Here is an 11,968-nt window from a genome sequence, read left to right on the forward strand (position 1 = left end):
CCTACACACACACCTTATACACACAGATACAGTCCCTACACACACACCTTATACACACAGATACAGTCCCTACACACACACCTTATACACACAGATACAGCCCCTACACACACACCTTATACACACAGATACAGTCCCTACACACACACCTTATACACACAGATACAGTCCCTACACACACACCTTATACACACAGATACAGTCCCTACACACACACCTTATACACACAGATACAGTCCCTACACACACACCTTATACACACAGATACAGCCCCTACACACACACCTTATACACACAGATACAGTCCCTACACACACACCTTATACACACAGATACAAGAGGAGGAATAATATTCAGTGGGTCTATGATTTTGTGAGGGTCCCATTGTGGCCCCAACTGATTATCTTTGCCCTGAAATGAGTTTAATGCCCAGATTCTTTTATATAGACCCCGCCCCTGCCCCACCCCCTTTCAAGGGTCACCACCATATGCAATGAAAAGTCTGCCAATCCGATTGTATCTAAAATACTTTTTTTTAATCTTGCTGAAATTCACAATTGATACAATGTCGAAGAATTTTTCTCTCTTATAATTTTTTTTTTTTGTTTTTTTTTTTCTCTTTTTCTTCTTAAATATACTGTACAATCAGTCATGTTATACATCAAGGCACGACAACACGGGCAGCTATAGTGTATAATCCCCGAGATTCGCAGACTGCGCATGACACACCGCGTCCGTCACGTTGCACGTATTTATATATATCTGCCGGCAAAGAAATCGTCACTATATGCCATGACATTTTATTTGAAAATATAAAAAAAAATATATAAGAATATAATGATTGGTCGGTTTGGTGGGCGAGTAACGGAAGTGCTCTAGTGGCGCCGAACGCAAACGGAAAGGAAATCGGATCATGGGGTTCTAGCTGAATGCGGGGCGGTTTGTTGGTTTGGCTCTCGTCATGTGGTTTCTGGAAGAAGGGCGACTCGGAAGTCCCGTTGGCATGGCGATCTGGAAAATAAGCACACGGAGTATTGGATGTTGTGGTCAAATGACACACTTTAAAGGGGAACTACAGATGGACTTGTACAGAGAGATACCATAAAACTAATGCACATAGGGATTCCCCTGTACTAAGCACAATTCAGCAGGAACAGCCCCCTAAGTTTGCCCATAGCCTGTACAGAGAGATACCATAAAACTATGGCACATAGGGATTCCCCTGTACTAAGCACAATTCAGCAGGAACAGCCCCCTAAGTTTGCTCATAGCCTGTACAGAGAGATACCATAAAACTATGGCACATAGGGATTCCCCTGTACTAAGCACAATTCAGCAGGAACAGCCCCCTAAGTTTGCTCATAGCCTGTACAGAGAGATACCATAAAACTATGGCACATAGGGATTCCCCTGTACTAAGCACAATTCAGCAGGAACAGCCCCCTAAGTTTGCTCATAGCCTGTACAGAGAGATACCATAAAACTATGGCACATAGGGATTCCCCTGTACTAAGCACAATTCAGCAGGAACAGCCCCCTAAGTTTGCTCATAGCCTGTACAGAGAGATACCATAAAACTATGGCACATAGGGATTCCCCTGTACTAAGCACAATTCAGCAGGAACAGCCCCCTAAGTTTGCTCATAGCCTGTACAGAGAGATACCATAAAACTATGGCACATAGGGATTCCCCTGTACTAAGCACAATTCAGCAGGAACAGCCCCCTAAGTTTGTCCATAGCCTGTACAGAGAGATACCATAAACCTATGGCACATAGGGATTCCCCTGTACTAAGCACAATTCAGCAGGAACAGCCCCCTAAGTTTGCTCATAGCCTGTACACTATGCAGTCAGTTCACCCCTGTGTGTATATGACGAGAGCACAGGCAGCACAGAGGATAGGGAGGAGCAGTGAGAAAGATAGTGGGAGTAAAGCTGGGACAGTAAGGGGGGGCACATAGTGGGGGGGCAGGACAGTACTAACTGTAACTTATAATAAAGAGAATTATTGGCCTTAGGAGAGATAATGACAACCCCCTGTATGGGGGGGGGGGACAGTAAGTACCATATTCCTGATGTAATCCCTCCATTTAGAAGTAAAGGCTCCTCCGCCTTCTGCCAAATGCCTTGGAGCCCACGTTGGTTGGCACGAAGTTGTTCTTGCCCATTCCCCCTGACCTGCTGAGAAAGTCTGCCAGGCGGTGCGTTACGCAGGTGGCCGTGTTACACGCTCGCTTCTGTGCCGTCACACTGCTACTGCTACTGCTGCTGGGAGATAAATGGAACATTCCGTCAGCCTGGGCCCCCCGTACGGTGAGCGCCACCTTCTGGCTGCACCGGGCAAACACTGGCACTGCCAATGGTGCAGTTAGGGACCTGCAACTAATAATGTCTGTCTGTATATCCATCTGTCTATCTATCTATCTATGTAATAATCTGTCTGTCTGTTTGTCCTTCTACTTTCTATCTATCTATCTATCTATCTATCTATCTAACTAATAATGTCTGTCTGTCTGTATATCTGTCTGTCTTTCTGTCTGCCTATTTACTATCTATCTCAATCTATATCTGTCTGTCTGTCTCATTCTACTTACTATCAGTCAATCTATCTATCTATCTATCTATCTATCATCTGTCTATGTATCATATCTATAAGTCCATCTATCTATCTATCTATCATCTGTCTATGTATCATATCTATAAGTCCATCTATCTATCTATCTATCTATCTATCTATCTATCTATCATCTGTCTATGTATCATATCTATAAGTCCATCTATCTATCTATCTATCTATCTATCTATCTATCTATCTATCTATCATCTATCTATCTATCTATCATCTATCTATCTATCATCTGTCTATGTATCATATCTATAAGTCCATCTATCTATCTATCTATCTATCTATCTATCTATCTATCTATCTATCTATCATCTGTCTATGTATCATATCTATAAGTCCATCTGTCTATCTATCTATCTATCTATCTATCTATCTATCTATCTATCATCTGTCTATGTATCATATCTATAAGTCCATCTGTCTATCTATCTATCTATCTATCTATCTATCTATCTATCTATCTATCTATCATCTGTCTATGTATCATATCTATAAGTCCATCTGTCTATCTATCTATCTATCTATCTATCTATCTATCTATCTATCTATCATCTGTCTATGTATCATATCTATAAGTCCATCTATCTATCTATATATCTATCTATCTGTCTGTCTGTCTATCTATCTATCTATCTATCTATCTATCTATCAATCATCTATCTATGTATCTATCTATCTATCTATCTATCTATCTATCTATCTATATATCAATCAATTTGTCTATCTATTAACTATTTCTCTACTATCTATCTATCTATCTATCTATCTATCTATCTATCTATCTATCTATCTATCTATCTATCATCTATCAATTTGTCTGTCTATTCTCTATCTCTGTATCTAGATATTACAGGGATCAGTACAGGTACAATACACAGCAGGTAAGTATAATATTCAACCAATAGAAAGCGAGAGTAGAAGAGAGGGGCACTTACCTGTCACTTACATCCAATCGGAGGCTTCGTTCCTACTCTCAGTGATTCTATTACCTTATTGGATTATTTTCCAGTCTAATGAACTTGGCACAGGGATAAATCCCGACACAATTCCCTCTCCCTATTAACCCTTTGTCTCCTTAATTAAAACATCAGACCCTTATAACTTGTAGAAAAATAGGTTTATTAATTAATTGCATGGCCAGGCGTAAGGATATGATTTGGGTGAGTGAGGCGGCTGCCTGTGTGCGTTCCTACGCGGATCTGGCGATTCACACACACACGCAGACGCCAAACGATCACTTGCGATCTGAGGGTACAAACGTCTATTTTTCTCTATTCCCAAAATGATTGTGGACTCTAGGGGGCGCACTGTTATGATCAATTGCCATTCCGTGCCCTATTCTATCTGAGATCCGAGTCAGGGGGGGGGTTTTAGTGTCCGGAGCTGAATCAGGAAACAACATCACATGCATCGAGTGACAAAAGGAGCAAACTAAATGAATAAAGGGGCTCCGTGCTCTAGTTATGCTCAAACTGCTCCCCGTAGCTGCTGTAACGGTCACTGTCCATGTCGGGCAGAATGTTTCTCTTCTTGCCGGGGGTACCAGCGCCCACGTCGGTACGAGGGTAACTTTGCAACTTGTGCAACTCTTGCGACAGTTTCCCCAGGACGCAAGTGCTCAGATTGGAGCAGCGTTTGGAAATGGATCTATCCGGGCTGCAGAGGGAGGGAAACAAAAAGAACATGCCAGAAGAAAGCCGGGCCAAGGGGCAGTGCCCAGTGCCCAAGTCATGCATCACATTCCACCCCCATGCTAGTATGCCCCGCCCCCAGGGGTGAGCCAATCACGTCCCACTATTATGAGCCAATTGGGCATCATTGGGCACAGACTGACTCACCTCTCCATCCCACCCCCCTCAGGTACCCAGCACAGGGGCTGCCATTGTCTGCCTGGGAAAGTAAAGGGAAAGTTAACCTCACAATCAAGTTTAAGTACCTTGCAGATTCCAGGGGGGGTTCATCCCAGCACTTGGGATATTGGTCTTTTTTTTTTTTCTTTTATGTCTCATAAAACATAAGTGCCATTGTGTTGCCAGGGTCAGTCGCCCTGGCAACCAGAAAAAGCTGATTTGGTGTAAAAAAGGCGTGCCATAAAAGAAATAAAGACCAACTGCAATGAATGCTGTTACCCGTATCAAGTTGAACTACAATTCCTATTGGAGAGTTGTAGTCCAACATAGAGTCGGCTGGCAAGTCAACTTATAGTACGACATATAATTGCATATTCTAAGCAACTTTTTAATTGGTCTTCATTATTTATTTGTTAGCGTTTTTAATCTATTTGCAGATTTCTAATTAGGGGTCACTGACCCCGGCAACCAAATACAATTGCTCTGTGAGGCTCCAGTTTTATTGTTATTGTTACTTTTTATTCCTTATCTTTCTATTCAGTCCCTCTCCTATTCATTTACCACCCTCTCATTCAAACTGCTCTGTGGTTGCCAAGGCAATTTGGACCCTAGCAACCTGATACTGCAGAGCTGCCGAACAAGAAGTGAAATAACTAAAAAACGACAAATGATAAAAAATGAAAACCAATTGCAAATTGTCTCAGAATATCACTCTCTCTCATTCAAACTGCTCTGTGGTTACCAAGGCAATTTGGACCCTAGCAACCTGATACTGCAGAGCTGCCGAGCAAGAAGCGAAATAACTGAAAAACGACAAATGATAAAAAATGAAGACCAATTGCAAATTGTCTCAGAATATCATTCTCTACATCGTACTAAAAGTTATATCAAAGGTTAACCCTTTAATTCCCACGTGTATGATATCCTCAAGCTGCATGGCTGCTTAGACACCGCTGCAGTCTGCAGAATACACTTGTTTCAGTCACTAAGTAGCAGTGCAGCGTTTAGGACTCATATGGGCCGGTATTAAAGGGATGAGGTAGCGACCCCCGTGGCTGCGGTTCGCCCAACCCTGGTCTGCATCATACCAAACGTTAATAGTAAGGTGAATTTCCCCTTTATTAGTGGGGGGTTTAGTACACAGTTTAGTCATCATGCTCTTCTGGGAAGGGACCAGCATGCACTGGGGCAGGCAGGGGGCATGCCTGGCACTACTGGGGGGCTTCCTGCGCCCGGTGCCACGTGCCGGCCATGCCGATCATGCTGGGGGGCCATTAGTATGCACTGCATGCTCCGCCATTGATCTGCCCGCTCTGTGAATGAAGTCATTGCTACTAAGTGCATTGGGGATCCGCCCAGGTATTATTCATGGCTGCAGTGCAGGGAGCGGGGGGGGCCATTAGTATAATCCATGCTGCTTCCGACTCATGCACCGCACTGACTGAGGAGCTCAGACCCCCCCGGGCTCATCCTTCCGCCTCTCCCAATGGAACAACCTACCTCACTCTTACACATCCCTTTAATAAACCTCCACCCCAATGAACTCCAGGGAGCTTTGCCTCTCCACTTATTATGGGAATAAACAGACAATTAAGTATTTTCATGTCCTTGTGCAGCAACTTTATACTGAGTCATAACGCCGACCTGTCGCGCAGTTATTAGGGTTTCGCTGCCCGTCTGTCACCCAGTGAGAATGAGGAATGAATGGGTATTGGGGAGTTGTATCAGGAGTCAGAACCAGCAGTGCAGGGAAGGGAAAGGGACAGACACAGTGACAGTTACACATAACTATAAACCCAGTGAGAATGAGGAATGAATGGGTATTGGGGAGTTGTATCAGGAGTCAGAACCAGCAGTGCAGGGAAGGGAAAGGGACAGGCACAGTGACAGTTACACATAACTATAAACCCAGTGAGAATGAGGAATGAATGGATATTGGGGAGTTGTATCAGGAGTCAGAACCAGCAGTGCAGGGAAGGGAAAGGGACAGACACAGTGACAGTTACACATAACTATAAACCCAGTGAGAATGAGGAATGAATGGATATTGGGGAGTTGTATCAGGAGTCAGAACCAGCAGTGCAGGGAAGGGAAAGGGACAGACACAGTGACAGTTACACATAACTATAAACCCAGTGAGAATGAGGGATGAATGGATATTGGGGAGTTGTATCAGGAGTCAGAACCAGCAGTGCAGGGAAGGGAAAGGGACAGACACAGTGACAGTTACACATAACTATAAACCCAGTGAGAATGAGGAATGAATGGATATTGGGGAGTTGTATCAGGAGTCAGAACCAGCAGTGCAGGGAAGGGAAAGGGACAGGCACAGTGACAGTTACACATAACTATAAACCCAGTGAGAATGAGGGATGAATGGATATTGGGGAGTTGTATCAGGAGTCAGAACCAGCAGTGCAGGGAAGGGAAAGGGACAGACACAGTGACAGTTACACATAACTATAAACCCAGTGAGAATGAGGAATGAATGGATATTGGGGAGTTGTATCAGGAGTCAGAACCAGCAGTGCAGGGAAGGGAAAGGGACAGACACAGTGACAGTTACACATAACTATAAACCCAGTGAGAATGAGGAATGAATGGGTATTGGGGAGTTGTATCAGGAGTCAGAACCAGCAGTGCAGGGAAGGGAAAGGGACAGACACAGTGACAGTTACACATAACTATAAACCCAGTGAGAATGAGGAATGAATGGGTATTGGGGAGTTGTATCAGGAGTCAGAACCAGCAGTGCAGGAAGGGAAAGGGACAGACACAGTGACAGTTACACATAACTATAAACCCAGTGAGAATGAGGGATGAATGGATATTGGGGAGTTGTATCAGGAGTCAGAACCAGCAGTGCAGGGAAGGGAAAGGGACAGACACAGTGACAGTTACACATAACTATAAACCCAGTGAGAATGAGGAATGAATGGGTATTGGGGAGTTGTATCAGGAGTCAGAACCAGCAGTGCAGGGAAGGGAAAGGGACAGACACAGTGACAGTTACACATAACTATAAACCCAGTGAGAATGAGGGATGAATGGATATTGGGGAGTTGTATCAGGAGTCAGAACCAGCAGTGCAGGGAAGGGAAAGGGACAGACACAGTGACAGTTACACATAACTATAAACCCAGTGAGAATGAGGAATGAATGGGTATTGGGGAGTTGTATCAGGAGTCAGAACCAGCAGTGCAGGGAAGGGAAAGGGACAGACACAGTGATAGTTACACATAACTATAAACCCAGTGAGAATGAGGAATGAATGGGTATTGGGGAGTTGTATCAGGAGTCAGAACCAGCAGTGCAGGGAAGGGAAAGGGACAGACACAATGAAAGAGAATTGAGTGGGGGGGTGGGGCAGTGAGAGAAAGTGAGGGGGTTAAAGGGACACTGCCATGATACTGTATTTATGGGGCACTATTTATCTCTAAATGACACTGTTACACAGCAAATAATTCCCTCTGCCATTTAACCTTTTATTCTTGAACCAACAAATGTATTTGTAGCTGTAATATTGGTGTGTAGGCGCCATCTCAGTGCATTGTGCCTAAGTCTGAGCTTTCAGCCAGCGCTACCCATTAGAACTGCTTTCAGCTAACCTATTGTTTCTCCTACTCCCATGTAACTGGAGGAGTCCCAAGCCGGACTTGGATTTCTTACTATTAGGTGCTATTCTGATACCAACTGGGAGCTGCTATCTTGCTCCCTTCCCATTGTTCTGCTGATTGGCTGCTGGGGGGGAGGGGAAGGATATCACTCCAACTTGCAGCGCAGCAGTAAAGTGTGCCTGAGTCTGAGCTTTCAGCCAGCGCTACACATTAGAACTGCTTTCAGCTAACCTATTGTTTCTCCTACTCCCATGTAACTGGAGGAGTCCCAAGCCGGACTTGGATTTCTTACTATTGAGTGCTATTCTGATACCTACTGGGAGCTGCTATCTTGCTCCCTTCCCATTGTTCTGCTGATTGGCTGCTGGGGGGGAGGGGGGGGGATATCACTGGTCACATGGCTGTGGCACCCTGGGAAATAAAGATGAGTATGGATATGAGAGAACTAAGGGGAGAAAAGACAAGTTGTGGAAAGAAATGAGAAATAGAGAAAAGGGGGGGAGCAGAATGATAAATAATGAGGAGAGGAATAAGGGGATGTTGGGGGACACTCACTCATGACTGGAAGAATCTTATGGGACCCCTAAGTCCTTGTTCACAGTAGGATTCAAAACAGCCCTTTGTTTTATAAATATAGTGTCCCAAGGGGCCAACACCAGTCTGATAAATAGTGATTGTTTGTGGCATTTTAAAGGGGATATAAACCCAACCACAACACTGTCCCACGGCGCCCCCTAGTGTTGCTATAGAAGTTTTCGAAAAACATAAGCACAGTTTCCCAGCACTGAACAAGTCTGTCCCTTTATCCCCATGTCTGATTCCTGTGCCATATAATGACGGGAAAATGCCATCATTATCTCTATATGTAAGGTACCAGCAAGGGGCCTGACACAGGGAATCAGCATTCTCATTGGTCACTTCTCCTGCATCTATAATGAAGGGAAAATGCCATCATTATCTCTATATGTAAGGTACCAGCAAGGGGCCTGACACAGGGAATCAGCATTCTCATTGGTCACTTCTTCTGCATCTGTAATGAAGTTTTTGGCAGTAGAATTCTCATTGGGGAATTTTATTGCATCTATAATTACATTTTTAGCAACTTCTATAGATAACTAGGGGGCGCAGTGGGGCAGTGTTGTGGTTGGGTTTACATCCCCTTTAAACCAGCAAGATTTTCTCCAAATAAAATCAAGCAACAAAATAAACCTGCCCCCCCCCCCTCATTCTGTCTCCCCAAACAAACACCCCCCAACAGTCTCTCCTTAAAAATATCCACTTTTATTGCCATCCCAGAAACTGAACCACTTCCAAAATACTTTTGCAAGTTTCAGCAGTGCGGGGGGTACCAATGGCACAGTCAGGACCTGGGGGTTACCGATGGCACAGTCAGGACCTGGGGGGTACCAATGGCACAGTCAGGACCTGGGGGTTACCGATGGCACAGTCAGGACCTGGGGGGTACCAATGGCACAGTCAGGACCTGGGGGGTACCAATGGCACAGTCAGGACCAGGGGGGTACAATGGCACAGTCAGGACCTGGGGGGTACCAATGGCACAGTCAGGACCTGGGGTACCAATGGCACAGTCAGGACCTGGGGGGTACCAATGGCACAGTCGGACCTGGGGGGTACCAATGGCACAGTCAGACCTGGGGGGTACCAATGGCACCAGTCAGGACCAGGGGGTACCAATGGCACAGTCAGGACCTGGGGGTTACCGATGGCACAGTCAGGACCTGGGGGGTACCAATGGCACAGTCAGGACCTGGGGGGTACCGATGGCACAGTCAGGACCAGGGGGTACCGATGGCACAGTCAGGACCAGGGGGGTACCAATGGCACAGTCAGGACCTGGGGGTACCAATGGCACAGTCAGGACCAGGGGGTACCAATGGCACAGTCAGGCACCAGGGGGGGTACCAATGGCACAGTCGGACCGGGGGGGTACCAAATTGGCACAGGTCCAGGACCTGGGGGGGTACCGATGGCACAAGTCAGGACGCTGCCGGGGGGTACCAATGGCAGCAGGTCAGGGGACCTGGGGGGTAGCCGATGGCACAGGCAGGCGCTGGGGGTACCAATGCACATGTCAGGAACTGGGGGTTACCAATGGCACAGTCAGGACCTGTGGGGTACCGACAGATGGCACAGTCAGGACCTGGGGGGTACCAATGGCACAGGTCCACGGACCCTGGGGGGTACCAATGGGCACAGTCCAGGGAACCTGGGGGGTTACCGATGGCACAGTCAAGGGACTTGGGGGGTACCAATGGCACCGTCAGGACCTGGGTTGTACCAATGGCACAGTCAGGACCTGGGGGTTACTGATGGCACAGTCAGGACTTGGGGGGTACCAATGGAACCGTCAGGACCTGGGGGTTACCGATGGCACAGTCAGGACTTGGGGGTTACCAATGGCACCATCAGGACCTGGGGGGTACCAATGGCACAGTCAGGACCTGGGGGGTACCGATGGCACAGTCAGGACTTGGGGGTACCAATGGCACAGTCAGGACCTGGGGGGTACCGATGGCACAGTCAGGACTTGGGGGTTACCAATGGTACAGTCAGGACCTGGGGGGTACCGATGGCACAGTCAGGACCTGGGGGGTACCGATGGCACAGTCAGGACCTGGGGGGTACCGATGGCACAGTCAGGACCTGGGGGGGTACCCATGGCACCAGTCAGGACTTGGGGGGTACCAATGGCACAGTCAGGACCTGGGGGGTACCGATGGCACAGTCAGGACCAGGGGGTTAACAATGGCACAGTCAGGACCTGGGGGGTACCAATGGCACAGTCAGGACCTGGGGGGTACCAATGGCACAGTCAGGACTTGGGGGTTACCAATGGCACAGTCAGGACCTGGGGGGTACCAATGGCACAGTCAGGACCTGGGGGGTACCAATGGCACAGTCAGGACCTGGGGGGTACCCATGGCACAGTCAGGACTTGGGGGGTACCAATGGCACAGTCAGGACCTGGGGGGTACCAATGGCACAGTCAGGACCTGGGGGGCACTGCCCGACTCCAGACTCTCCCAGGTGTCTCATTCACACAATAGGAAATTTATGGAGTGAATCTGCCCCTATGGAGGGGGGAGGTAAGAATGCCAAGAAGTCTGGTTTGAGTGATGGCTGGGAGTCTTTGCAGCATTACTGTTATTCAAGGATGTTGCCTGATTTTTTTATTTGCTGCAAGCGCCACCTAGTGGCAGTGGGCAGTATATATATTTATAAATGCTAATATTTGTTGATTCTGGTTCGGATTAAGGGATACAAGGAACTATAAAACAATAACTAAAGCCAGTAATAAGCTCATCCAGAGCACCCATTGGTCAGAGTGGAACGACTGGACTTTGTGTATAGTGTGACTGAGCATAACTGTGATACTGTGTTACCCACATACAAAATAACAGCGTTACCCAAGTGCATCAGATTGTTACACTCCGTACTGTACAGTGATAGTCGGAACCCACAGTGCAACGTTTGTGATATACATTGGTACATTTCATATGCAGTCATGTGATCTGAACCGTGGGCCTCCGACCCGATGCCCTGGCACCTCCGCGGCCTCTCACTCAACTACATTCTACTGCCAGTCTGTACCTGTTCCCTTCATTCGCTTGTTCCATTTCTTCTGCCGTCATCTGTACGAACTCTTTCACCAAAGCGCTGAGTAACCGGCGAGCTTCATAGTCACTGACTGCAACTCTCTCTGCCGCTGCCTCCAGCCCAGGTCTGAGTGTGGGACAAACAGGAATCTGTCACTCAAACATAGGGGGGCCAGGGGGGCCCTGACTGATGTACAATATATGTGTGAGATACAGATCATTATCCCCAAGGTTTGGGGGTGCAGGAGTATAGGGGG

At 46.9% G+C, this 11,968-nt stretch overlaps 1 protein-coding gene across 3 annotated transcripts in view; it reads right to left on the bottom strand.

Annotated features, from left to right (window-relative positions):
* Positions 1–529: 529 nt before the first annotated feature.
* The window catches only part of calca (calcitonin-related polypeptide alpha), a 14,843-nt gene continuing 3,404 nt past the window's right edge, over positions 530–11,968 (bottom strand). The window contains exons 3-5 of one of the 3 annotated variants that reach the window (XM_031900377.1): positions 11,707–11,838; positions 2,067–2,266; positions 530–1,011 (exon numbers count right to left, since the gene is read on the bottom strand). In XM_031900377.1, the coding sequence (XP_031756237.1) occupies positions 2,092–2,266; positions 11,707–11,838 (307 nt within the window). In that variant the 3' untranslated portion in view covers positions 530–1,011; positions 2,067–2,091. Of the gene's footprint in view, positions 1,012–2,066; positions 2,270–3,729; positions 4,284–11,706; positions 11,839–11,968 lie in introns of those variants that run through there. The other 2 variants (XM_031900376.1, XM_031900375.1) reach the window with 2 other exon arrangements.

The sequence above is a fragment of the Xenopus tropicalis genome, chromosome 4, assembly GCF_000004195.4.
Source record: "Xenopus tropicalis strain Nigerian chromosome 4, UCB_Xtro_10.0, whole genome shotgun sequence".
NCBI lineage: Eukaryota > Metazoa > Chordata > Amphibia > Anura > Pipidae > Xenopus > Xenopus tropicalis.